The 23,564-nt window shown below is 43.7% G+C and overlaps 1 protein-coding gene across 5 annotated transcripts in view; it reads right to left on the bottom strand.

The window, feature by feature from the left end:
• The window catches only part of LOC118397634 (adhesion G protein-coupled receptor B2-like), a 565,880-nt gene that overhangs the window by 51,053 nt on the left and 491,263 nt on the right, over positions 1 to 23,564 (bottom strand). For all 5 annotated transcript variants that reach the window (XM_052469740.1, XM_052469742.1, XM_052469741.1 and 2 more), the window contains 2 exons: positions 21,541 to 21,713; positions 16,512 to 17,186 (listed from right to left, as the gene is read on the bottom strand). In XM_052469740.1, coding sequence (XP_052325700.1) covers positions 16,512 to 17,186; positions 21,541 to 21,713 — 848 coding nt within the window. The remainder of the gene's footprint in view (positions 1 to 16,511; positions 17,187 to 21,540; positions 21,714 to 23,564) is intronic.

Raw genomic sequence — 23,564 nt, 5'->3', positions numbered from 1 at the left:
TAGTACATTCCCTATATAATCCTCTTTTAGTACATTCCCTAAATAATCCTCTCTTAGTATGCTCCCTATCTAATTCTCACTTAGTACATTCCCTATATAATTCTCATTTAGTACATTCCCTATATAATCCTCTTTTAGTACATTCCCTATCTAATTCTCATTTAGTACATTCCCTATATAAGCCTATTTTAGTACATTCCCTATATAATCCTCTCTTAATATGCTCCCTATCTAATTCTCACTTAGTACATTCCCTATCTAATTCTCACTTAGTACATTCCCTATATAATCCTCTTTTAGTACATTCCCTATATAATCCTCTCTTAGTATGCTCCCTATCTAATTCTCACTTAGTACATTCCCTATCTAATTCTCATTTAGTACATTCCGTATATAATCCTCTTTTAGTACATTGCCTATATAATCCTCTCTTAGTATGCTCCCTATCTAATTCTCACTTAGTACGTTACCTATATAATCCTCCTTTAGTATGTACAGATATAATCCTCTCTTAGTATGCTCCCTATCTAATTTTCACTTAGTACATTCCCTATATAATCATATTTTAGTATGTACCTATATAATCCTCTCTTAGTATGCTCCCTATCTAATTTTCACTTTGTACATTCCCTATATAATCCTATTTTAGTACGTTACCTATATAATCCTCCTTTAGTATGTACCTATATAATCCTCTCTTAGTATGTACCTATATAATCCTCCTTTAGTATGTACCTATATAATCCTCTCTTCGTATGCTCCCTATCGAATTTTCACTTAGTACATTCCCTATATAATCCTATTTTAGTATGTACCTATATAATCCTCTTTTAGTATGTACCTATATAATCCTCTCTTAGTATGCTCCCTATCTAATTCTCACTTAGTACATTCCCTATCTAATTCTCATTTAGTACATTCCCTATATAATCCTCTTTTAGTACATTGCCTATATAATCCTCTATTGATATGCTCCCTATCTAATTCTCACTTAGTACGTTACCTATATAATCCTCTTTTAGTATGTACCTATATAATCCTCTCTTAGTATGCTCCCTATCTAATTCTCATTTAGTACATTCCTTATATAATCCTCTTTTAGTACTATATAATTCCTCCCTATCTAATTCTCATTTAGTACATTCTCTATATAATCCTCTCTTAGTATGCTCCCTATCCCTGACCCCTCCTGTCTCAGCCTCCAGTATTTATGCTGCAGTAGTTTATGTGTCGGGGGGCTAGGGTCAGTTTGTTATATTGAGTACTTCTCCTGTCCTATGAATCTAAGTGTGCGTTCTCTAATTCTCTCCTTCTCTCTTTCTTTCTCTTCGGAGGACCTAGCCCTAGGACCATGCCCCCTATCATATGACTCCTTGCTGTCCCCAGTCCACCTGGCCATGCTGCTTAGTTTACTGGCCTTAGGACCTCCCAGGATATAATCCTTGCTGTTTGGCCATGCTCCTGTATGCCTTACTATTATATGCTGGGTCATTTATGAACATTTGAACATCTTGGCCACGTTCTGTTATAATCTCCACCCGGCACAGCCAAAGAGGACTGGCCACCCCCATATGCTCTCTCTAATTCTCTCTTTCTTTTCTCTCTCTCGGAGGACCTGAGCCCTAGGACAGTGCCCCAGGACTACCTGACATGATGGCTCCTTGCTGTCCCCATTCCACCTGACTGCTGCTGCTCCAGTTTCAACTGTTCTGCCTTATTATTATTCGACCATGCTGGTCATTTATGAACATTTGAACATCTTGGTCATGTTCTGTTATAATCTCTACCCGGCACAGCCAGAAGAGGACTTTAGGTTTCTTACTAGGTTTTGGCCTTTCTAGGGAGTTTTCCTAGCCACCGTGCTTTTACCTGCATTGTTTGCTGTTTGGGGTTTAGGCTGGGTTTCTGTACAGCACTTTGAGATTTAGATTTGATTTGATTTGATATCTAATTCTCACTTAGTACATTCCCTATCTAATTCTCATTTAGTACATTCCCTATATAATCCTCTTTTAGTACATTGCCTATATAATCCTCTCTTAGTATGCTCCCTATCTAATTCTCACTTAGTACGTTACCTATATAATCCTATTTTAGTATGTACCTATATAATCCTCTCTTAGTATGCTCCCTATCTAATTCTCATTTAGTACATTCCCTATATAATCCTATTTTAGTATGTACCTATATAATCCTCTTTTAGTATGTACCTATATAATCCTCTCTTAGTATGTTCCCCATCTAATTCTCACTTAGTACATTCCCTATATAATCCTCTTTTAGTATGTACCTATATAATCCTCTTTTAGTACATTCCCTATATAATCCTATTTTAGTATGTACCTATATAATCCTCTTTTAGTATGTTCGCTATCTAATTCTCACTTAGTACATTCCCTATATAATCCTCTTTTAGTATGTACCTATATAATCCTCTCTTAGTATGCTCCTTATCTAATCCTCTCTTAGTACGTTACCTACATAATCCTCTTTTAGTATGTACCTATGTAATCCTATTTTAGTTTGTACCTATATAATCCTATTTTAGTATGTTCCCTATCTAATCAGCTCTTATTATGCTAATTATCTAATCAGATCTTATTATACTAACTATCTAATCTGCTATTAGTATGCTCCCTATCTAATCAGCTTTTAGTATGTTCCCAATCTAACCAGTTCTTAGTATGCGCCCCATCTAATCAGCTCTGAGTATCCTCCCCATCTAATCATCTTTTAGTATGTTCCCAATCTAACCAGCTCTTAGTATGTTCCCTATCTGATCACATTTTAGTATGTTCCCTATCTAATTAACTATTGTACCCTACCTAATTACTATGTACCCTACCTAATCCTCGCTTTGTATGTTCCCTGTGTAATCAGCTCTGAGTACTGCATGTTCCCTATATAAAAGGTGTCAGGTAGAGGGTATATTAACTATTAACCTTACCTTAAGGTGTCAGGGGGGGTATACTAACTACTAACCTTACCTTAAGGTACCAGCTAGTGGGTATACTAACTACTAACCTTAAGGTGCCCGGTAGTGGGTATACTAACTACTAACCTTATCTTAAGGTGCCAGGTAGGGGGTATACTAACTACTAACCTTACCTTAAGGTGTCAGGTAGGGGGTACACTAACTACTAACCTTACCTTAAGGTGTCAGGAAGGGGGTATACTAACTACTAATCTTACCTTAAGGTGTCAGGTAGGGGGTATACTAACTACTAACCTTAAGGTGTCAGGTAGGGGGTATACTAACTACTAACCTTAAGGTGTCAGGTAGGGGGTACACTAACTACTAACCTTACCTTAAGGTGTCAGGTAGGGGGTATACTAACTACTAATCTTACCTTAAGGTGTCAGGTAGGGGGTACACTAACTACTAACCTTACCTTAAGGTGTCAGGTAGGGGGTACACTAACTATTAACCTTACCTTAAGGTGTCAGGTAGGGGGTACACTAACTACTAACCTTACCTTAAAGGTAAATTAACTACTAACCTTACCTTAAGGTGTCAGGTAGGGGTATACTAACTACTAACCTTACCTTAAAGTGTCGGGGGGGTAAATTAACTACTAACCTTACCTTAAGGTGTCAGGTAGGGGGTACACTAACTACTAACCTTACCTTAAGGTGTCAGGTAGGGGGTATACTAACTACTAATCTTACCTTAAGGTGTCAGGTAGGGGGTATACTAACTACTAACATAAGGTGTCAGGTAGGGGGTACACTAACTACTAACCTTACCTTAAGGTGTCAGGTAGGGGGTATACTAACTACTAACCTTAAGGTGCCCGGTAGTGGGTATACTAACTACTAACCTTATCTTAAGGTGCCAGGTAGGGGTATACTAACTACTAACCTTACCTTAAGGTGTCAGGTTGGGGGTATACTAACTACTAACATAAGGTGTCAGGTAGGGGGTACACTAACTACTAACCTTACCTTAAGGTGTCAGGTAGGGGGTATACTAACTACTAATCTTACCTTAAGGTGTCAGGTAGGGGGTATACTAACTACTAACCTTACCTTAAGGTGTCAGGTAGGGGGTATACTAACTACTAACCTTACCTTAAGGTGTCAGGTAGGGGGTATACTAACTACTAACCTTACCTTAAGGTGTCAGGTAGGGGGTACACTAACTACTAACCTTACCTTAAGGTGTCAGGTAGGGGGTATACTAACTACTAACCTTACCTTAAGGTGTCAGGTAGGGGGTATACTAACTACTAATCTTACCTTAAGGTGTCAGGTAGGGGTATACTAACTACTAACCTTAAGGTGTCAGGTAGGGGGTACACTAACTACTAACCTTAAGGTGTCAGGTAGGGGGGGTAACCTTAAGGTGTCAGGTAGGGGGTATACTAACTACTAACCTTAAGGTGTCAGGTAGGGGTACACTAACTACTAACCTTACCTTAAGGTGTCAGGAAGGGGTATACTAACTACTAATCTTACCTTAAGGTGTCAGGTAGGGGGTATACTAACTACTAACCTTAAGGTGTCAGGTAGGGGGTATACTAACTACTAACCTTACCTTAAGGTGTCAGGTAGGGGTATACTAACTACTAACCTTACCTTAAGGTGTCAGGTAGGGGTATACTAACTACTAACATAAGGTGTCAGGAAGGGGGTATACTAACTACTAACCTTACCTTAAGGTGTCAGGTACACTAACAACTAACCTTACCTTAAAGGGGGTAAATTAACTACTAACCTTACCTTAAGGTGTCAGGTAGGGGGTATACTAACTACTAATCTTACCTTAAGGTGTCAGGTAGGGGGTATACTAACTACTAACATAAGGTGTCAGGTAGGGGGTACACTAACTACTAACCTTACCTTAAGGTGTCAGGAAGGGGGTATACTAACTACTAATCTTACCTTAAGGTGTCAGGTAGGGGGTATACTAACTACTAACATAAGGTGTCAGGTAGGGGGTATACTAACTACTAACATAAGGTGTCAGGTAGGGGGTATACTAACTACTAACCTTACCTTAAAGTGTCGGGGGGTAATTAACTACTAACCTTACCTTAAGGTGTCAGGTAGGGGGTATACTAACTACTAACCTTACCTTAAAGTGTCGGGGGGTAAATTAACTACTAACCTTACCTTAAGGTGTCAGGTAGGGGTACACTAACTACTAACCTTACCTTAAGGTGTCAGGAAGGGGGTATACTAACTACTAATCTTACCTTAAGGTGTCAGGTAGGGGGTATACTAACTACTAACATAAGGTGTCAGGTAGGGGGTACACTAACTACTAATCTTACCTTAAGGTGTCAGGTAGGGGGTATACTAACTACTAACATAAGGTGTCAGGTAGGGGGTACACTAACTACTAACCTTACCTTAAGGTGTCAGGTAGGGGGTATACTAACTACTAACCTTACCTTAAGGTGTCAGGTAGGAGGTACACTAACAACTAACCTTACCTTAAAGTGTCGGGGGGTAACTACTAACCTTACCACAAAATACCACACTAGGTGCCAACAAACACACTCACATATTGTTGTAAAGATGCTAGATTCTCTATATAACAATGCCATTTCACAGTTATACCACTAGGGGTCGTAATGAGCTGGCCTCAGTGAGCGGGGAATAGTGAGTGGTGTGGGAGTGGGTTGGGGGGGGTTGTAGGGGTTGTGGTGTTTGTTGTGGCAGTTAACCCTCGTTTCCCACTAACGTTGTAGGGTCGGGCTCTGACCTTGAAGGTGGACATGGTGGGGTCCCTGTTATACCTGTCTATGGTGTGGAACTTGGTGGTGGAGTGGTTGAGCTCAGGGTACAGCTCAGAGTGTCTTTTGTGAGTGTGCATCACTTTCTGGAAGGGAGAGGAAGGTACAACAAACATGAAGAGAATAAGAAAAGAAAGCTACAGAGGCAAGGACTGAGAGGGACTGAAAGAGATGCCAGCCGCAGTCGGGGGGAAGAGGGGGACGGATAGATGGATAGATAGCTGAGTCCTCTCATCTTCTCTCTAACATCTCTCTGTTGTCTACTAGGCTTTGATGCTGCCTGTGATGTGACATGTCTATGAGTTTGCTCTGAATGGATATGAGAGCCAAACAGGCTGCGTTAATGTTAGCATTAGTTAGTTAGCAATTTAGCTTTAGTTAGTTAGCAATTAGCCAGCAGTGAAGTGGCTCTGAATAAAATGTTCCTGTTAGTACAGCTGGAGGATCAAATCCTAACCCTCACCATTTAGCTGAGACTCAACTGACCTTATACGTTCTAGCATCTATAAGAGCAACTACATCCTATTACAAGTGGAAGTGGAAGGATAGAGACCTTGTTACAGCGACTCGCTCTCTTCGCTAATGGCTAGCGCTTAAGCAGCGTGGTGGCGGCTAATCGACACAGCCGCTCTGAGGGTGTAGAGAGACACAGGGGCCAGACAGCGACACTCACAAACTCAGACACTCTGGCCAAGGCCGGCTGTGACCGCTGCCACCAATTACCACAGTCTGCACTCTCTTCTCCCCGTCTGTCAGTTCTCTCTCTCTCTCTCTCTGTGTGTGTGTCTGAGCATGCGTTCCTAAGTAACTTTACATCTACTTCCTTTATAGTCATCTTCTCCCGCTCCTCCTTTCTGTCACTGTGTCTGTCGTTTTCTCCTCCCGCTGTCCCTTTTCCTGTGTCATGTCTGTCATCACTGCTCTTTCCTCTCACATTCTTTACCTTAAACTCTCAGGCCACCTCAAATCTTTCTCCCTCAGACACACACTCGGTAAAGGGGTACACTGGCGTCCATTTTTGAAATAGGAAGTGTTGGTAAAATTATGATTAAATGACTAAACAAATCATTTTAAACGGAACTGTAACTAAGTAAAACTTATACTCTGTTTTATTATATCTGATTAACAATATGAGTTCATAAGAAGGGATTGTGTGACACGGACAAGGAGTAATTAAAGTTAATGAACACCATTTCAACTAGGAAGAAATTAATGGGTATTGGACTGTGAAAACAGATAAGGTCGTTAACCTATGGTTGAACCTTCAGAAACTTAGCTCTGGGGTTTTTAGATAAGACAGTGAGTGCATTCCTAGGTTTTCTGTTAATTAGAACTGTCAGTTCAGTGGTGATCGATAATGTTGAGGGGTCAAAAGTTACCCCGGGAGTGTGTTAGTAAGTTAGAATGAACTTTTCACCTCACTTTGACCCGGTCGAGAGGAGGGGATTCTGTTAAAGCAATGAAATGACGTCATGATCTGTATATAAACTGTTGCTCATGGTGAAGTGGCAGCGCGCTCCGAGAATAAATTCTGTTACCTATTATTAAAAAGACTGGTCTCCATCTATTTTATGCAAACAAGAATCTTACAAATTCTCATAAAATAGATGAAGGGTTTTCAATTAATGAAAGCAAATTGGCATAATTAAATTACAGTACCAGGAAGTCAGACATTTTGAGGGACATATCATGCAGTTTTGCAGACTACGGTCAGACAGGAAGAGAGGAAGAGCAGAAAGAGTCTCTTAACAACAAGGAACTTTGGTCCCAATGAGGACCCAGCCGAGAAGAGATCAACATCCGACGAGCTTCTCCTTCACGTCTCTATGGAGCTCTGGGAAATCGTTGCCCTTAGGCAACATCATTCTACTCCAGGTTATCTTATTGTAGCTCTAGTGCTTGTGATTGTTAGCCTGTTAGTTGTGCAACAGTCCACACATGCCTTAGTTCTACTATGGACAAGGCCTCCGCAGTGGAAAGCAAGTCTCCAGTCTTTACATGGTAAGGATAAGGAAAGCCAATACTTGAATAGGGTGTAGCAAAGGCTTTAGTTTAGTTCATTGTTAGGGAGGGGGGAGCTGTTTGAGACTGGAGATTTGCTAGATTCCCAGGGCTTGTTCCTTCCACGGAGCGATTATTTCACGCGCCAACACACACACAAACACACGTGATTACCCCCAAAACACACACATCATACCAAACTGACATAAACTCACGGTCTATCATTCATTCATCCACTCAAAACGTTCCACTGCACCATTGTTTCTTCAACCAGGACCTGGCACCCCATTGTGCATTTTCCATTGAGATCGAAATGACTGACTGATTCAGTTTGAAAAAAAGCTCAATTAAATTATTGCTTTTTGTATACCTGCTGGTACATGTTCAATATATCAATCCTTTGGCCAATCAAGCTAAGATCAGTCAAAACCAAATCCATCCATCCACAGGGGGAGCCCTAGATCCTTGTTGTAGAAACAGACTACACTATGTATGGGTCACTGTACCAAGTTAAATTCAAGGGAGACACAGGCACAAGGGGGCGGGGGGGGGGTTAGAGATGCCATGGGCTTCTCTAAACGTCAGTCAAACCTGGCTGAAGCAGACAGAAGCAGAGATAGGCTGGGGGGAGGGTAGTAGGTGGGATCTTACCTCAAAGTCCAGCTCAGAGTACCGTACTCTTTTCCTCTGAGGGAGGGGGGTCAGGGGAGAGAAGATATGATCAATGTCTGTAGATCCTTGGACCCCTCCGCTCATCATCAACACAAACGTGTGTAGCAAAGTAGTAGTTTCCACTTGCAACATGCATGCTAACACAAAACACACGTCATGTAGTGGCTCAGATGAAATGAAGTCCTTCTGATGCAGTGAAACTTTGTGAGCTTCATTCTCACATGGGCAACATATTCCCAATAAACGTGGCTACTGTAAACTGCTTTGGATTAAATGGTACAGTCAAATCTATTAAAAAAAAACATATTTTTAAAGTTCACCACAACCAACAGCCTTCATTCTATTGAAGGTATGTCCAAGATGATTGAGACAGTCACGTAATGTCCTTCAACTGTCTTCCATGCTGTCTCCTGCATCAGACCACTCAGTCACTCCTTAGCTTGGTGTGACCTAATGGACAGCTGTAGTTATTGCACACTCAGAGATGGGGTGCATTTAACAGTTAACTCTCTTGACTTGTTTGTCTGTCCCTGACATTCGCTCTCTTTCTCAGAAACCCTTTATACCACTGAGAAGATTGGCCCTACATTTAGCTGAAAGCCCTGGTCCTTCTTTTAATGTCTGGACTTGCAGAGAAAGGCTACGAGAGCCGCGGCTTTTAAAGAAAGACAGAAATAAAGAAAGGAAGAAAGAAAGGAAGACACAATGTTGTAGAGAACTGAGGGTGCATCTGAAATAGGCCCCTGGATAGTGGTGAACCTGGTTCCATTTTAGCCTCAAGCAATGACTCAGATCTCTCTCATTCAAACACTTTGTCATAGTCATCGCGTTGTGTGTGTAACCTCTAACCTTCACAAAAGCGATCCCATGACATTTGAGGACATTTGACAATCCCCAGTACTATACAGTACACATGCACTATGCACTTGAATGAAGGCACACATACTTTCACAAAGATCCACTCTCCATCACACGTCCTACGTGCAAGCATACTACATCACCCAATAACAGTGTTATTTGTCGGAACAAACTGTTGTTCTTACTGAGGAACACCCACCAATGCCACTTCACAGCATGACATTCACAGAGAAGTGAAACGACCCTCACAGAAAAATGACATGATTTCACATGTTGAAAATCCTTTGAAATCACATGTTTTTGAAAGACTTCACGTTTTCACATGTGGTTTCATGTTATCACATGTTGCTTTACATGTTGTCACATGTCATCACATTAACTTCACATAAGATCACGTGATCAAATGAAAACGTGTTATTGGAACACCGCAAAATCATGTGATTTTTCCATGAATCTCTCCTCTCCTCTCTCCTCTCCATCCCTCATCACTCCTCATCACTCTCTCCTCATCACTATCTCTTCTCCTTCCTTCCCTCATCACTCTCTCCTGTCCTCTCCTTCCTTCCCTCATCACTCTCTCCTCTTCGTTCCCTCATCACTCTCTACTCTTCGTCCATCATCACTCTCTCCTCTCCATCCCTCATCACTCTGTCCTCTTCTTCCCTCATCACTCTCTCCTCTCCTTTCCTTATAACTCTCTCCTCTCCTACCCTCATAACTCTCCTCTCCTCTCCTTCCCTCATCACTCTCTCTTCTCCTCTTCTCTCCATCCATCATAACTCTCTCCTCTCCTTCCTTCCCTCCCTCATCACTCCTTTGCTCTCCTTCCCTCACCCCTCTCTCCTTCCCTCATCACCCTCTCCTCTCCTTCCTTCACCTCATCACTCCTCTCCTCTCCTTCCCTCATCACTCCTCTCCTTCCCTCACCCCTCTCTCCTTCCCTCATCACTCTCTCTTCTCTTCTCCTTCCCTCATCACTCTCTTTTCTCCTCTCCTTCCCTCATCACTAATCAATCTCTCCTCTCCTCATCTCATCACTCTCTCCTCTCCTCTCCTTCCCTAATCACTCTCTACTCTTCGTCCATCATCTGTCCTCTCCTTCCATCCCTCATCACTCTCTCCTCTTCTTCCCTCATCACTCTCTCCTCTCCTTTCCTTATAACTCTCTCCTCTCCTACCCTCATAACTCTCCTCTCCTCTCCTTCCCTCATCACTCTCTCCTCTCCTCTCCTTCCCTCATCACTCTCTCCTCTCTCCTTTGCTCATCACTCTCTCCTCTCCTTCCTTCCCCTCATCACTCTCTCCTCTCCTTCCTTCATCACTCCCTCCTCTCCTTCCCTCATCACTCATCAATCTCTCCTCATCTCATCACTCTCTCCTCTCCTTCCTTCCCTCATCACTCTCTCCTCTCCTTCCTTCATCACTCCCTCCTCTCCTCTCCTTCCCTCATAACTCATCAATCTCTCAGCTCCTCCCCTCATCTCATCACTCTCTCCTGTCTTCTCCTTCCTTCTCTCATCATTCTCTCCTCTCCTCTCATCACTCTCTCCTCTCCATCCTTCCCTACTCTACTTTTCCTAAAAGTCTCTTCACAACAGCAAACAACATTACAGAGCTTTTCAAGACGTTATGAAAATGGACTTTTTCTAGCTTTCACATAAAAATCTACAAATCTCAATACTAAAACCTCAACCCTCTCCAAAATCTCCAAAGCAATCAAGTCAATTTCTGTAATACCTTAGATTTTGCATCTCCATATCTTTTCGTTTGATTTTATGGAGCACTCAATCTCCGTCTGGAGAGGTCATTTTCCTCAAACAGGAGGAAATAAACTGTTTATCAAAGCCTCTGAGCAATGATGAATGTGTCCCAAGTGGCATCCTATTCCCTCTGTAGTGCACTACTTTTGACCAGAGCCCTATTCCCTCTATAGTGCACTACTTTTGACCAGAGCCCTATTCCCTCTATAGTGCACTACTTTTGACCAGAGCCCTATTCCCTCTTTTTATTTTTATTTTTATTTCACCTTTATTTAACCAGGTAGGCTAGTTGAGAACAAGTTCTCATTTGCAACTGCGACCTGGCCAAGATAAAGCATAGCAGTGTGAACAGACAACACAGAGTTACACATGGAGTAAACAATTAGCAAGTCAATAACACAGTAGAAAAAAATGGGCAGTCTATATACAATGTGTGCAAAAGGCATGAGGAGGTAGGCGAATAATACAATTTTGCAGATTAACACTGGAGTGATAAATGATCAGATGGGCATGTACAGGTAGAGATATTGGTGTGCAAAAGAGCAGAAAAGTAAATAAATAAAAACAGTATAAAAACAGTATGGGAATGAGGTAGGTGAAAAAGGGTGAGCTATTTACCTATAGACTATGTACAGCTGCAGCGATCGGTTAGCTGCTCGGATAGCTGATGTTTGAAGTTGGTGAGGGAGATAAAAGTCTCCAACTTCAGCGATTTTTGCAATTCGTTCCAGTCAGGCAGCAGAGTACTGGAATGAAAGGCGGCCAAATGAGGTGTTGGCTTTAGGGATGATCAGTGAGATACACCTGCTGGAGCGCGTGCTACGGATGGGTGTTGCCATCGTGACCAGTGAACTGAGATAAGGCGGAGCTTTACCTAGCATGGACTTGTAGATGACCTGGAGCCAGTGGGTCTGGCGACGAATATGTAGTGAGGGCCAGCCGACTAGAGCATACAAGTCGCAGTGGTGGGTGGTATAAGGTGCTTTAGTGACAAAACGGATGGCACTGTGATAGACTGCATCCAGTTTGCTGAGTAGAGTGTTGGAAGCCATTTTGTAGATGACATCGCCGAAGTCGAGGATCGGTAGGATAGTCAGTTTTACTAGGGTAAGCTTGGCAGCGTGAGTGAAGGAGGCTTTGTTGCGGAATAGAAAGCCGACTCTGGATTTGATTTTTGATTGGAGATGTTTGATGTGAGTCTGGAAGGAGAGTTTGCAGTCTAGCCAGACACCTAGGTACTTATAGATGTCCACATATTCAAGGTTGGAACCATCCAGGGTGGTGATGCTAGTCGGGCATGCGGGTGTAGGCAGCGATCGGTTGAAAAGCATGCATTTGGTTTTACTCGCGTTTAAGAGCAGTTGGAGGCCACGGAAGGAGTGCTGTATGGCATTGAAGCTCGTTTGGAGGTTTGATAGCACAGTGTCCAATGACGGGCCGAAAGTATATAGAATGGTGTCGTCTGCGTAGAGGTGGATCAGGGAATCGCCCGCAGCAAGAGCAACATCATTGATATATACAGAGAAAAGAGTCGGCCCGAGAATTGAACCCTGTGGCACCCCCATAGAGACCTATTCCCTCTACAGTGCACTACTTTTGACCAGAGCCACAGGTCAAACACAGTGTGCTATAAAGGAAATGGTATGTAATTCAGGCTGTTGAGGGGAGGACGGCTCTTAATAATGGCTGGAACGGAGCAAAGGGAAAGGCAACAAACACATAGAAACCATGTTTGATGTATTTGATACCATTCCACGAGCTCGTCCTCCCCAATTAAGGTGCAACCAGCCTCCTGTGGTGTAATCTGGGACACAGACAATACATCAAGCTAAGCACAGGGATACCTCAGACGTCTCTCAGAGGGATGTTTAAAGGTCTTCAGGATACCTTAGACGTCTCTCAGAGGGATGTTTAAAGATATTCTGGTTACCTTAGACGTCACTCAGAGGGATGTTTAAAGATATTCAGGATACCTCAGACGTCTCTCAGAGGGATGTTTAAAATAGGTCTCAGACGTCTCCTCAGAGGGATGTTTAAAGGTCTCTCAGAGGGATGTTTAAAGATATTCTGGTTACCTCTCAGAGGGATGTTTAAAGATATTCTGAATACCTCAGACGTCTCTCAGAGGGATGTTTAAAGATAAGTTATATCTCAGAGGGATGTTTAAAGGTCTTCAGAATACCTTAGACGTCTCTCAAAGGGATGTTTAAAGATATTCTGGATACCTTAGACGTCTCTCAGAGGGATGTTTAAAGGTCTTCAGGATACCTTAGACGTCTCTCAGAGGGATGTTTAAAGATATTCAGGATACCTCAGACGTCTCTCAGAGGGATGTTTAAAGATATTCTGGATACCTTAGACGTCTCTCAGAGGGATGTTTAAAGATATTCAGGATACCTCAGACGTCTCTCAGAGGGATGTTTAAAGATATTCTGGATACCTCAGACGTCTCTCAGAGGGATGTTTAAAGATATTCTGGTTACCTTAGACGTCTCTCAGAGGGATGTTTAAAGATCTTCAGGATACCTCAGACGTCTCTCAGAGGGATGTTTAAAGATATTCTGGTTACCTTAGACGTCTCTCAGAGGGATGTTTAAAGATATTCTGGATACCTTAGACGTCTCTCAGAGGGATGTTTAAAGATATTCAGGATACCTCAGACGTCTCTCAGAGGGATGTTTAAAGATATTCTGGTTACCTTAGACGTCTCTCAGAGGGATGTTTAAAGGTCTTCAGGATAACTCAGACGTCTCTCAGAGGGATGTTTAAAGATATTCTGGTTACCTTAGACGTCTCTCAGAGGGATGTTTAAAGATCTTCAGAATAACTCAGACGTCTCTCAGAGGGATGTTTAAAGATATTCAGCATACCTCAGACGTCTCTCAGAGGGATGTTTAAAGATATTCAGGATACCTCAGACGTCTCTCAGAGGGATGTTTAAAGATTTTCAGAATACCTCAGACGTCTCTCAGAGGGATGTTTAAAGATATTCAGGAGTGGACTCAAAGTCTGAGTTCCAAATTACACCCTATTCCTTCTACAGTAGGCTTACCCTATGGGCCCTGGTCAAAAGCACTGCAATAAATAGGGAACAGGGTGCCATTTGGGATGCAAGCCATTCATTTGAGTGAGATGTTTTAAAAACGGGGCTGTAATGCATTTCATTCTACATGAAGCACGTGCACTACCCTGTCCTTCAGCGTAAGTACTGTCCCCATTCCTTCATCAACCTTGTGAGTCAGCAGGATCCTGTGTGTGTGTGTGTGTGTGTGTGTGTGTGTGTGTGTGTGTGTGTGTGTGTGTGTGTGTGTGTGTGTGTGTGTGTGTGTGTGTGTGTGTGTGTGTGTGTGTGTGTGTGTGTGTGTGCCAGTTACCGAAAGGTTGCTGGATCGAATCCCTGAGCTGACAAGGTACAAATCTGTTGTTATGCCCCTGAACAAGGCAGTTAACCCCACTGTTCTTCGGGCGCCGTGGATGTCAATTAAGGCCCTCCTGACATCTCTGATTCAGAGGGGTTGGGTTAAATGCGTAAGACACATTTCAGTTGAATGCATTCAGTTGTGCAACTGAATAGGTATCCCCACTTCTCCTGTCCCTGTCACCCCATCTGCTCTGCCTCCTTGTAGGCCGGAAGGGTGATTATAGACACAAAAGTGTGTGTGTGTGTGTGTGTGTGTGTGTGTGTGTGTGTGTGTTTACCAATCTGCATGAATGTAGACATCTTTATATCCCATAATTAGTTTTTGCCCTAACACTACACAGCTGATTCAAATTATCAAAGCTCATTGATTAGTTGATTTTTTGAATCAGCTATGCAGTGTCTGGGGAAAGACCCCAGGTCCAAGTTTGGGAATCCCCTAACTACTGGTTATATTGCCACTAGAGCGAGCGCCAGCACACATACACACATACACACACATACACACAGACACGTACACACAAACACACACACACACATGTACACACACATACACACATACAGACACGTACACACACATACACACATACACACACATACACACACGTACACACACGTACACACACGTACACATACACACATACACACACACAGACACGTACACACACATACACACATACACACAAGTACACACATACAGACACGTACACACACATACACACACATACACATATGTACACACACATACACACATGTACACACATACACACACGTACACACACATACACACACATACACACACACACGTACACACACGTACACACACATACACACACGTACACACACGTACACACACGTACACACACGTACACAGACATACACACAAGTACGCACACATACACACACATACACACACGTACACACAAGTACACGAAAGTACACACACACGGCTCACACACAGACTTCTGACAGACCTGGATCACAGTGGCATCCACAGTTAAATCACCATTCAATACCCTGGTTTATTGTTCATACCCATCTTCTTTCTCTGCTAATATCAACCCTGGGACATGACTATATAGGAAATCACTATGTTTCAAAAATAAGCGCTTTCAGCCCTCTAATAACACACAGTGTGTATTTGAGAAAGATTGGTGTGTGATCTTTCTGTCATGGGTTTTGGTTAACCTTGTATCTGGACAACGTGTGTGTACGGAGAGCGGAGTGAGTGTTTGTATCTGGACAACGTGTGTGTACGGAGAGCGGAGTGAGTGTTTGTATCTGGACAACGTGTGTGTACGGAGAGCGGAGTGAGTGTTTGTATCTGAACAACGTGTGTGTACGGAGAGCGGAGTGAGTGTTTGTATCTGGACAACGTGTGTGTACGGAGAGCGGAGTGAGTGTTTGTATCTGAACAACGTGTGTGTACGGAGAGCGGAGTGAGTGTTTGTATCTGAACAACGTGTGTGTACGGAGAGCGGAGTGAGTGTTTGTATCTGGACAACGTGTGTGTACGGAGAGCGGAGTGAGTGTTTGTATCTGGACAACGTGTGTGTACGGAGAGCGGAGTGAGTGTTTGTATCTGGACAACGTGTGTGTACGGAGAGCGGAGTGAGTGTTTGTATCTGAACAACGTGTGTGTACGGAGAGCGGAGTGAGTGTTTGTATCTGAACAACGTGTGTGTACGGAGAGCGGAGTGAGTGTTTGTATCTGGACAACGTGTGTGTACGGAGAGCGGAGTGAGTGTTTGTATCTGGACAACGTGTGTGTACGGAGAGCGGAGTGAGTGTTTGTATCTGGACAACGTGTGTGTACGGAGAGCGGAGTGAGTGTTTGTATCTGGACAACGTGTGTGTACGGAGAGCGGAGTGAGTGTTTGTATCTGGACAACGTGTGTGTACGGAGAGCGGAGTGAGTGTTTGTATCTGGCGCTCCTTCTCCTCCCATCGTCCCTTCTGTTCCCTCCATCACCCCCTTTCAGCTAGCAGAGACTGATGCTAGCTGTCATACAACCTGGTTGTAAACACTCTCCTCCCGTCCCTCCATCACTCTCTCTTTACCTCCAGGGAGCCAGCGGAGAGGCTGGTGTTAGTGTTGGTGCTGCCCAGGTTGCGTGGCAGGGTCCGGTTGCGCTCCACCGCCCCTCCCCCTCCTGTTAGAATCTGCCTCACCGATGATCTCTGGCCAGGCTTCAGCGAGTGCCCGTAGTCATGCATGTGGCCCCCATGCACGTGGACGCCCGGAGCGTGCATGTGGCCCTGGGGACCTTGATTCCCGTGCACGGGGAGCTGCTTGAGCGTCCCGTAAGAGCGGTTCATGTTCATGCCGATGTTCATGTTGTGGTCGCCGGGGGAGATGAAGTCAGCTGGGTAGGCCTCGCTCTCTGCCGGGTGGAGGGTCATGGGCGATGGGGGCGGGGGGAAGGGCGGGTCGTCCACTGCGATGTTAAGCGGCTTGTCCTCGCCCCCCAGCCCCAGACCCAGACCTGGGGGCAGAGGGGGTTTTAAACTGACCGTCCTACGGGGTAACACCATATAGTCCCCCTCCCCTCCCCCACAAGGTCCATCCAGAGTGTTGGGAGGAGGGGGCGGTCGAGACCAGCCCATCCCGCTCTCAGTGCACAGGTAGACAGGCGCCGTGTTCCTGGGGTTCCCCTGGTGCATCTGCTGCTCCACGTTCACCTCCTTTTTCACAGTGGTGTCACTCAGCTCGTTCAGAACACCCAGCGGGGGCACCTGCATGGTGAGACGGGGAAACTCATATTAAGGATTCATCACTAAATACACTACAGATATTATCACTGACATCACTAAATACACTCTTTGAAAATGGGTTCCAAAAGGGTTCTTCGCCTGTCCCCATAGCAGAACACTTTTGGGTTCCATGTAGAACCCTCTGTGGAAAGAGTTTTTATATGGAAGCCAAAAGGGTTCTACTTGGAATCAAACAGGTTCTACCTGGAATCAAAAAGAGTTTCAAAGGGTTCTCCTATGGAGACAGATGAAGAACCCTTTTCGGTTCTAGATAGAAACTCTTACATAAAAGTATGCTATCACTGAAGACAATATAGATTAGTTGGCGTTGATATCACTACTTACTTCATGTCTGGTAAAAACTATTGTAAGATTAAGATCACTTTATTGGTCAATGTTCAGGACCAATCAAAATTTGACACACCTTTAAAACCCAACCACTCCAAAAGACAGACATACAGTGTACAGTGCATTTGAAAAGTATTCAGACACCTTGACTTTTTTTCCATATTTTGTTAAGTTACAGCTGTATTCTAAAATGGATAAAAACATATTTATATCCTCAGCAATCTACACACAATAGCCCATAATCACAAAGCAAAAACAGATTTACCTAATTTACATACGTTTTTAGACCTTTTGTTATGAGACTCAATATTGAGCTCAGGTGTATTCTTTTTCCATTGATCATCCATGAGATGTTTCTAAAACCTGATTGGAGTCCACGCTGTAAATTCAATTGATTGGACATGATTTGGAAAGGAACACACTTGTCTATATAGTGTCCCACAGTTAACAGTGCATGCCTGTCACGCCCTGACTGTAGAGATCCTCTTATTCTCTATGTTTGTTTGGTCAGGGTGTGACTCGGGTGGGAAAGTCTATGCTTTCTGGTTCTTTGTTTTTGGCCGGGTATGATTCTCAATCAGAGACAGCTGTCTATCGTTGTCTCTGATTGGGAATCATACTTAGGCAGCCTTTTTTCCTTTTCTCATTTGTGGGTTGTCTTTGTTAGTGGCATGTACAGCCTCACAGAGCTTCACGTTCGTTTTGTTGTTTATTGTTTTGTTGGCAACATTTAAAAATAAAGGAATGTACGCTTACCACCCTGCACCTTGGTCTGGTCATTTCCTTGACGATGATTGTGATAATGCCAGAGAAAAAAATAAGTCATGACGTCAAAGGAATTGTCCGTAGTGCTCCGGTACCAAACACTTCTACAGCATTGAAGGTCCCCAGGAACAGTGTTCTTAATCATTCTTAAATGGAAGAAGTTTGGAAGACTCTTGGAAGCTGGCCGCCTGGCCAAATTGAGCAATCGGGGGAGAAGGACCTTGGTCAAGGGAGGTGACCAAGGACTCGATGGTCACTCTGGCAGAGCTACAGAGTTCCTCTGTGGAGATGGGAGAACCTTCCAGAAGGACAACAATCTCTGCAGCACTCCACCAATGAGGCCTTTATGGTAGAGTGGCCAGATGGAAGCTAGCTCTCTATAAAAGGCACATGACAGCATGCTTGGAGTTTGCCAAAAGGCACCAAATTACTCTCAGATTAAGAAACAAGATTCTCTGTTCTGATGAAACCAAGATTGAACTCTTTGGCCTGAATGCCAAGCGTCACATCTGGAGGAATCCTGGCACTATCCCTACGGAGTAGCATGGTGGTGGCAGCATCATCCTGTGGGGATGTTTTTCAGCGACAGGGACTGGGAGACTAGTCGGGATAGAGGGAAAGATGAACAGAGCAAAGTACAGAGAGATCCTTAAAACTTATTTGGGATACGTGGCAGTATTTTCATATCTGGATGAAAAGCGTGCCCAAAGTAAACTGCCTCTTATCAGGCCCAGAAGCTAGGATATGCATATAAAAAGAGTTTAGGCTGGTTTTTGGGAAAATTACCCAGAAATTGTAGTTTTTCTAGGTGGCTCCCATTTTGGCTGTAGTGTTTCCATGCGCGTGGAGGAAAGCACGTTCCTTCTTATTTATCTCCGGTAATGAACATACTATTCTCAGTCTTAAATTTGATTGTTTATTTGCGTATTAGGATACCTAAGGTTTGTTTGACTTGTTTGGAAAAGTTTATTAGTAACGTTTGGGATTCATTTTGTATGCAATTTGATGGAGGGAAACTGGATGGATTATTGACTGAAGTGCGTTAGCTAAACTGATTTTTTATGGATATAAAGAAGGACATTATCGAGCAACATTTTTTGAATGCCAACAGAAGAAAATCATCAAAGGTAAGGCATTTTTATATTGCCATTTCTGACTTTTGAGTCGCACTTGCCTGGTTGACATATGTTTTTCATGTGTTGCTAAGCAGGGCGCTGTCCTCAGATAATCAAATGGTTTGCTTTAGCCGTAAAATACTTTTTAAATCTGTTAAGTTAAGAAGTCAAGAGTTATTTTGATGTATTGCACTTGTATATTCATGAATGTTAAATAATTCTAGTCATTATAGTTTAATTTGGTGCTCTGCAATTTCACCGGATGTTGTCGAGGTGTCCCACTAGCGGCACGCCTTTCCCAAACAGGTTGAAAACCTACTCCAGATGCTCCGGATGTTGTCGAGGTGTCCCGCCAGCGGCACGCCTATCCCAAACAGGTTGAAAACCTACTCCAGATGCTCCGGATGTTGTCGAGGTGTCCCGCCAGCGGCACGCCTTTCCCAAACAGGTTGAAAACCTACTCCAGATGCTCCGGATGTTGTCGAGGTGTCCCGCCAGCGGCACGCCTTTCCCAAACAGGTTGAAAACCTACTCCAGATGCTCCGGATGTTGTCGAGGTGTCCCGCCAGCGGCACGCCTTTCCCAAACAGGTTGAAAACCTACTCCAGATGCTCCGGATGTTGTCGAGGTGTCCCGCCAGCGGCACGCCTTTCCCAAACAGGTTGAAAACCTACTCCAGATGCTCCGGATGTTGTCGAGGTGTCCCGCCAGCGGCACGCCTTTCCCAAACAGGTTGAAAACCTGCTCCAGATGCTCCGGATGTTGTCGAGGTGTCCCGCTAGCGGCACGCCTTTCCCAAACAGGTTGAAAACCTACTCCAGATGCTCCGGATGTTGTCGAGGTGTCCCGCTAGCGGCACGCCTTTACCAAACAGGTTGAAAACCTGCTCCAGATGCTCCGGATGTTGTCGAGGTGTCCCGCTAGCGGCACGCCTTTCCCAAACAGGTTGAAAACCTGCTCCAGATGCTCCGGATGTTGTCGAGGTGTCCCGCTAGCGGCACGCCTTTCCCAAACAAGTTGAAAACCTACTCCAGAGAGCACCGGATGTTGTCGAGGTGTCCCACTAGCGGCACGCCTTTCCCAAACAGGTTGAAAACCTGCTCCAGATGCTCCGGATGTTGTCGAGGTGTCCCACTAGCGGCATGCCTTTCCCAAACAGGTTGAGAACCTACTCCAGAGAACGCTGGACCTCAGACTGGGACAACGGTTCACCTTCCAACAGGACATTGACCCTTAGCACACAGCCAAGGCAACGCAGGAGTGGATTCAGGACAAGTCTCTGAATGTCCTTGAGTGGCCCAGCGAGATCCCAGACTAGAACCCAATCGAACATCTCTGGAGACACCTGAAAAAAGCTATGAAGCAATGCTCCCCATCCAAACTGACAGAGCTTGAGATGATCTGCAGAGAAACTCCCAAAATACAGGTGTGCCAAGCTTGTAGTGTCATACCCAGGAAGATACGAGGCTGTAATCGCTGCCAAAGGTGCTTCAGCAAAGTACTGAGTAAACGGTCTGAATACTCATGTAAATGTGTTTATTTCAGTTTTTTATTTTCTGTAAATTTGCAAAATGTTCTAAAAACCTGTTTTTGCTTTTTCATTATGGGGTGTTGATGAAGAAAACAAAACAATGTAATCAATTTTAGAATAAGGCTGTAACGTAACATAATGTGGAACAAGTCAAGGTGTCTTAATACTTTCCGAATGCTCTGTATATATATAAAGGTTTTGGAGTGGTGTGGGGGGCTGCCATACTCAGCGCCCAGGGAGCTGTTGTTGTGGGGGTCCCTTGCTCAAGGGAACAACAGCAGGCAATGGCATCTAGGATTTCATACCAGCAACCCTCCGGTTGCCAGCTCACGTCCCGACAGATTTTTCCCATTGGACCCGGGATTCGAACTGGCAACCCTCTGAGTTCACTCTCTAACCGCTACTCTACCTGCCGCCCCTAATGACCCAACATGCCTGAGAGGGACGGTCTATGCAAATGTACTTGCACACTGATAGGCTTAAATGAAACTACATTTGATTGTGTGAGTAGATTTGCTTTGCATTTAATCCCATCGCCCGTCTGCCCATTTATTCATCCATCCAATCGGTCCCTCACCTGGACGAGTAGGTTGGGAGGGGGGATGTTTCCAGGGAGGGAGCTGAAGTTGACCCCTAGGCCCCCCTCCTGGTGGGCCGCCAGCTTGGGGTCATCCTCTTCATCAAGGGAGATACGGGAGAGGGTCCCTGTGATGGTTGCTGGGTTACAGGTGTTAACTTCCTTGAAGATGACTGGAGGGAGAGAGTGAGAGGAGAGAGAGGGGAAAGGAGGTGGGGATAAAGAGCAGAATATAGATGGAGAACAGAATAGAGATAGAGAGCAGAATAGAGGATGGGAGCAGAATAGAGATAGAGAGCAGAATAGAGATAGAGAGCAGAATAGAGATAGAGAGCAGAATTTAGAGATAGAGAGCAGAATAGAGACAGAGATACAGAGCAGAAAAGAGAGAGCAGAACAGAATAGGGATAGAGAGCAGAATAGTGATAGAGAGTAGGATAGAGATAGAGAGCAAGATAGAGAGCAGAATAGAGATAGAGAACAGAATAGAGATAGAGAACAGAATAGTGATAGAGAGTAGAATAGAGAAAGGGAGCAGAATAGAGATAGAGAGCAGAATAGAGATACAGAGCAGGATAGAGAGCAGGATATAGATCAGGATAGAGATACAGAGCAGAATAGAGATAGAGAGCAGGATATAGATCAGGATAGATACACAGAGCAGAATAGAGATAGTGAGCAGGATAGATATAGAGAGCAGAATAGAGATAGAGAGCAGAATAGAGATAGAGAGCATGATAGATATAGAGAGCAGAATATAGAGATGGAGATACAGAGCAGAATAGAGACAGAGAGCAGAAAAGAGAGAGAGCAGAATAGACATAGAGAACAGAATAGAGATATGGAGCAGAAAAGAGGAAGGGAGCAGAATAGATTTAGAACAGAATAGAGATAGAGCACAGAATAGAGATTGAGAGCAGAATTTAGAGAGAGCAGGATAGTGATATAGAGCAGGATAGAGATAGAGAACATAATATATACATAGAGCAGGATAGAGATAGAGAGCAGAATAGATATAGAGCAGGATAGAGATAGAGAGCAGAATAGAGATAGAGAGCAGAATAGATATAGAGCAGGATGGAGATAGAGAACAGAATAGATATAGAGCAGGATAGAGATAGAGAGCAGAATAGATATAGAGCAGGATAGAGATAGAGAGCAGAATAGAGATAGAGAGCAGAATAGATATAGAGCAGAATAGAGATAGAGAACAGAATATATATAGAACATGATAGATATAGAGAGCAGAATAGAGATAGAGAGCAGAATAGATATAGAGCATGATGGAGATAGAGAACAGAATAGGTTTAGAGCAGGATAGAGATAGAGAGCAGGATAGAGAACAGAATAGATATAGATCAGGATAGAGATAGAGAGCAGAATAGAGATAGAGCAGGATGGAGATAGAGAGCAGAATAGAGATAGAGAGCAGGATAGAGAACAGAATAGATATAGATCAGGATAGAGATAGAGAGCATAATAGAGATAGAGCAGGATGGAGATAGAGAGCAGAATAGAGAGAATGCAGGATAGAGATAGATAGATATAGAATGCAGGATAAAGGGATGTGAATAAGAGTTTGAGGCATATATAGTGAACTTACAGTACAGTACATAAAAAAAAAGTTAAAATAGGTAAGATGGTATAAAAACAGTATGACCAGAGAGAGAGAGAGAGAGAGAGAGAGAGAGAGAGAGAGAGAGAGAGAGAGAGAGAGAGAGAGAGAGAGAGAGAGAGAGAGAGAGAGAGAGAGAGAGAGAGAGAGAGAGAGATGTATGCATTGAGCCTCCTAACATGGTTTTAATATAATAGACACCTGTGGAATTAATATAATTTAAAAACAGCAACAAAACATGACAAAAAGCAGACCCATTCATCATATATGCAGACAACCCTTGAAATATACTGGAATGAAGACAGAAAACTCTCTCAAGACTGCCGGTCCTGTGGTAGGGGTGACTCAGCAGAGGTGAGCTTTGTTCCTGACACTGTGGCCCTCAGCTATTCTCACACAGTATATACTG

This window comes from Oncorhynchus keta, chromosome 19 (genome assembly GCF_023373465.1).
Source record: "Oncorhynchus keta strain PuntledgeMale-10-30-2019 chromosome 19, Oket_V2, whole genome shotgun sequence".
In the NCBI taxonomy this organism is placed as follows: Eukaryota; Metazoa; Chordata; class Actinopteri; order Salmoniformes; family Salmonidae; genus Oncorhynchus; species Oncorhynchus keta.
The sequence above is the reverse complement of the archived record's forward strand: the minus strand, read 5'-3'. Positions and strand labels throughout refer to the sequence as shown.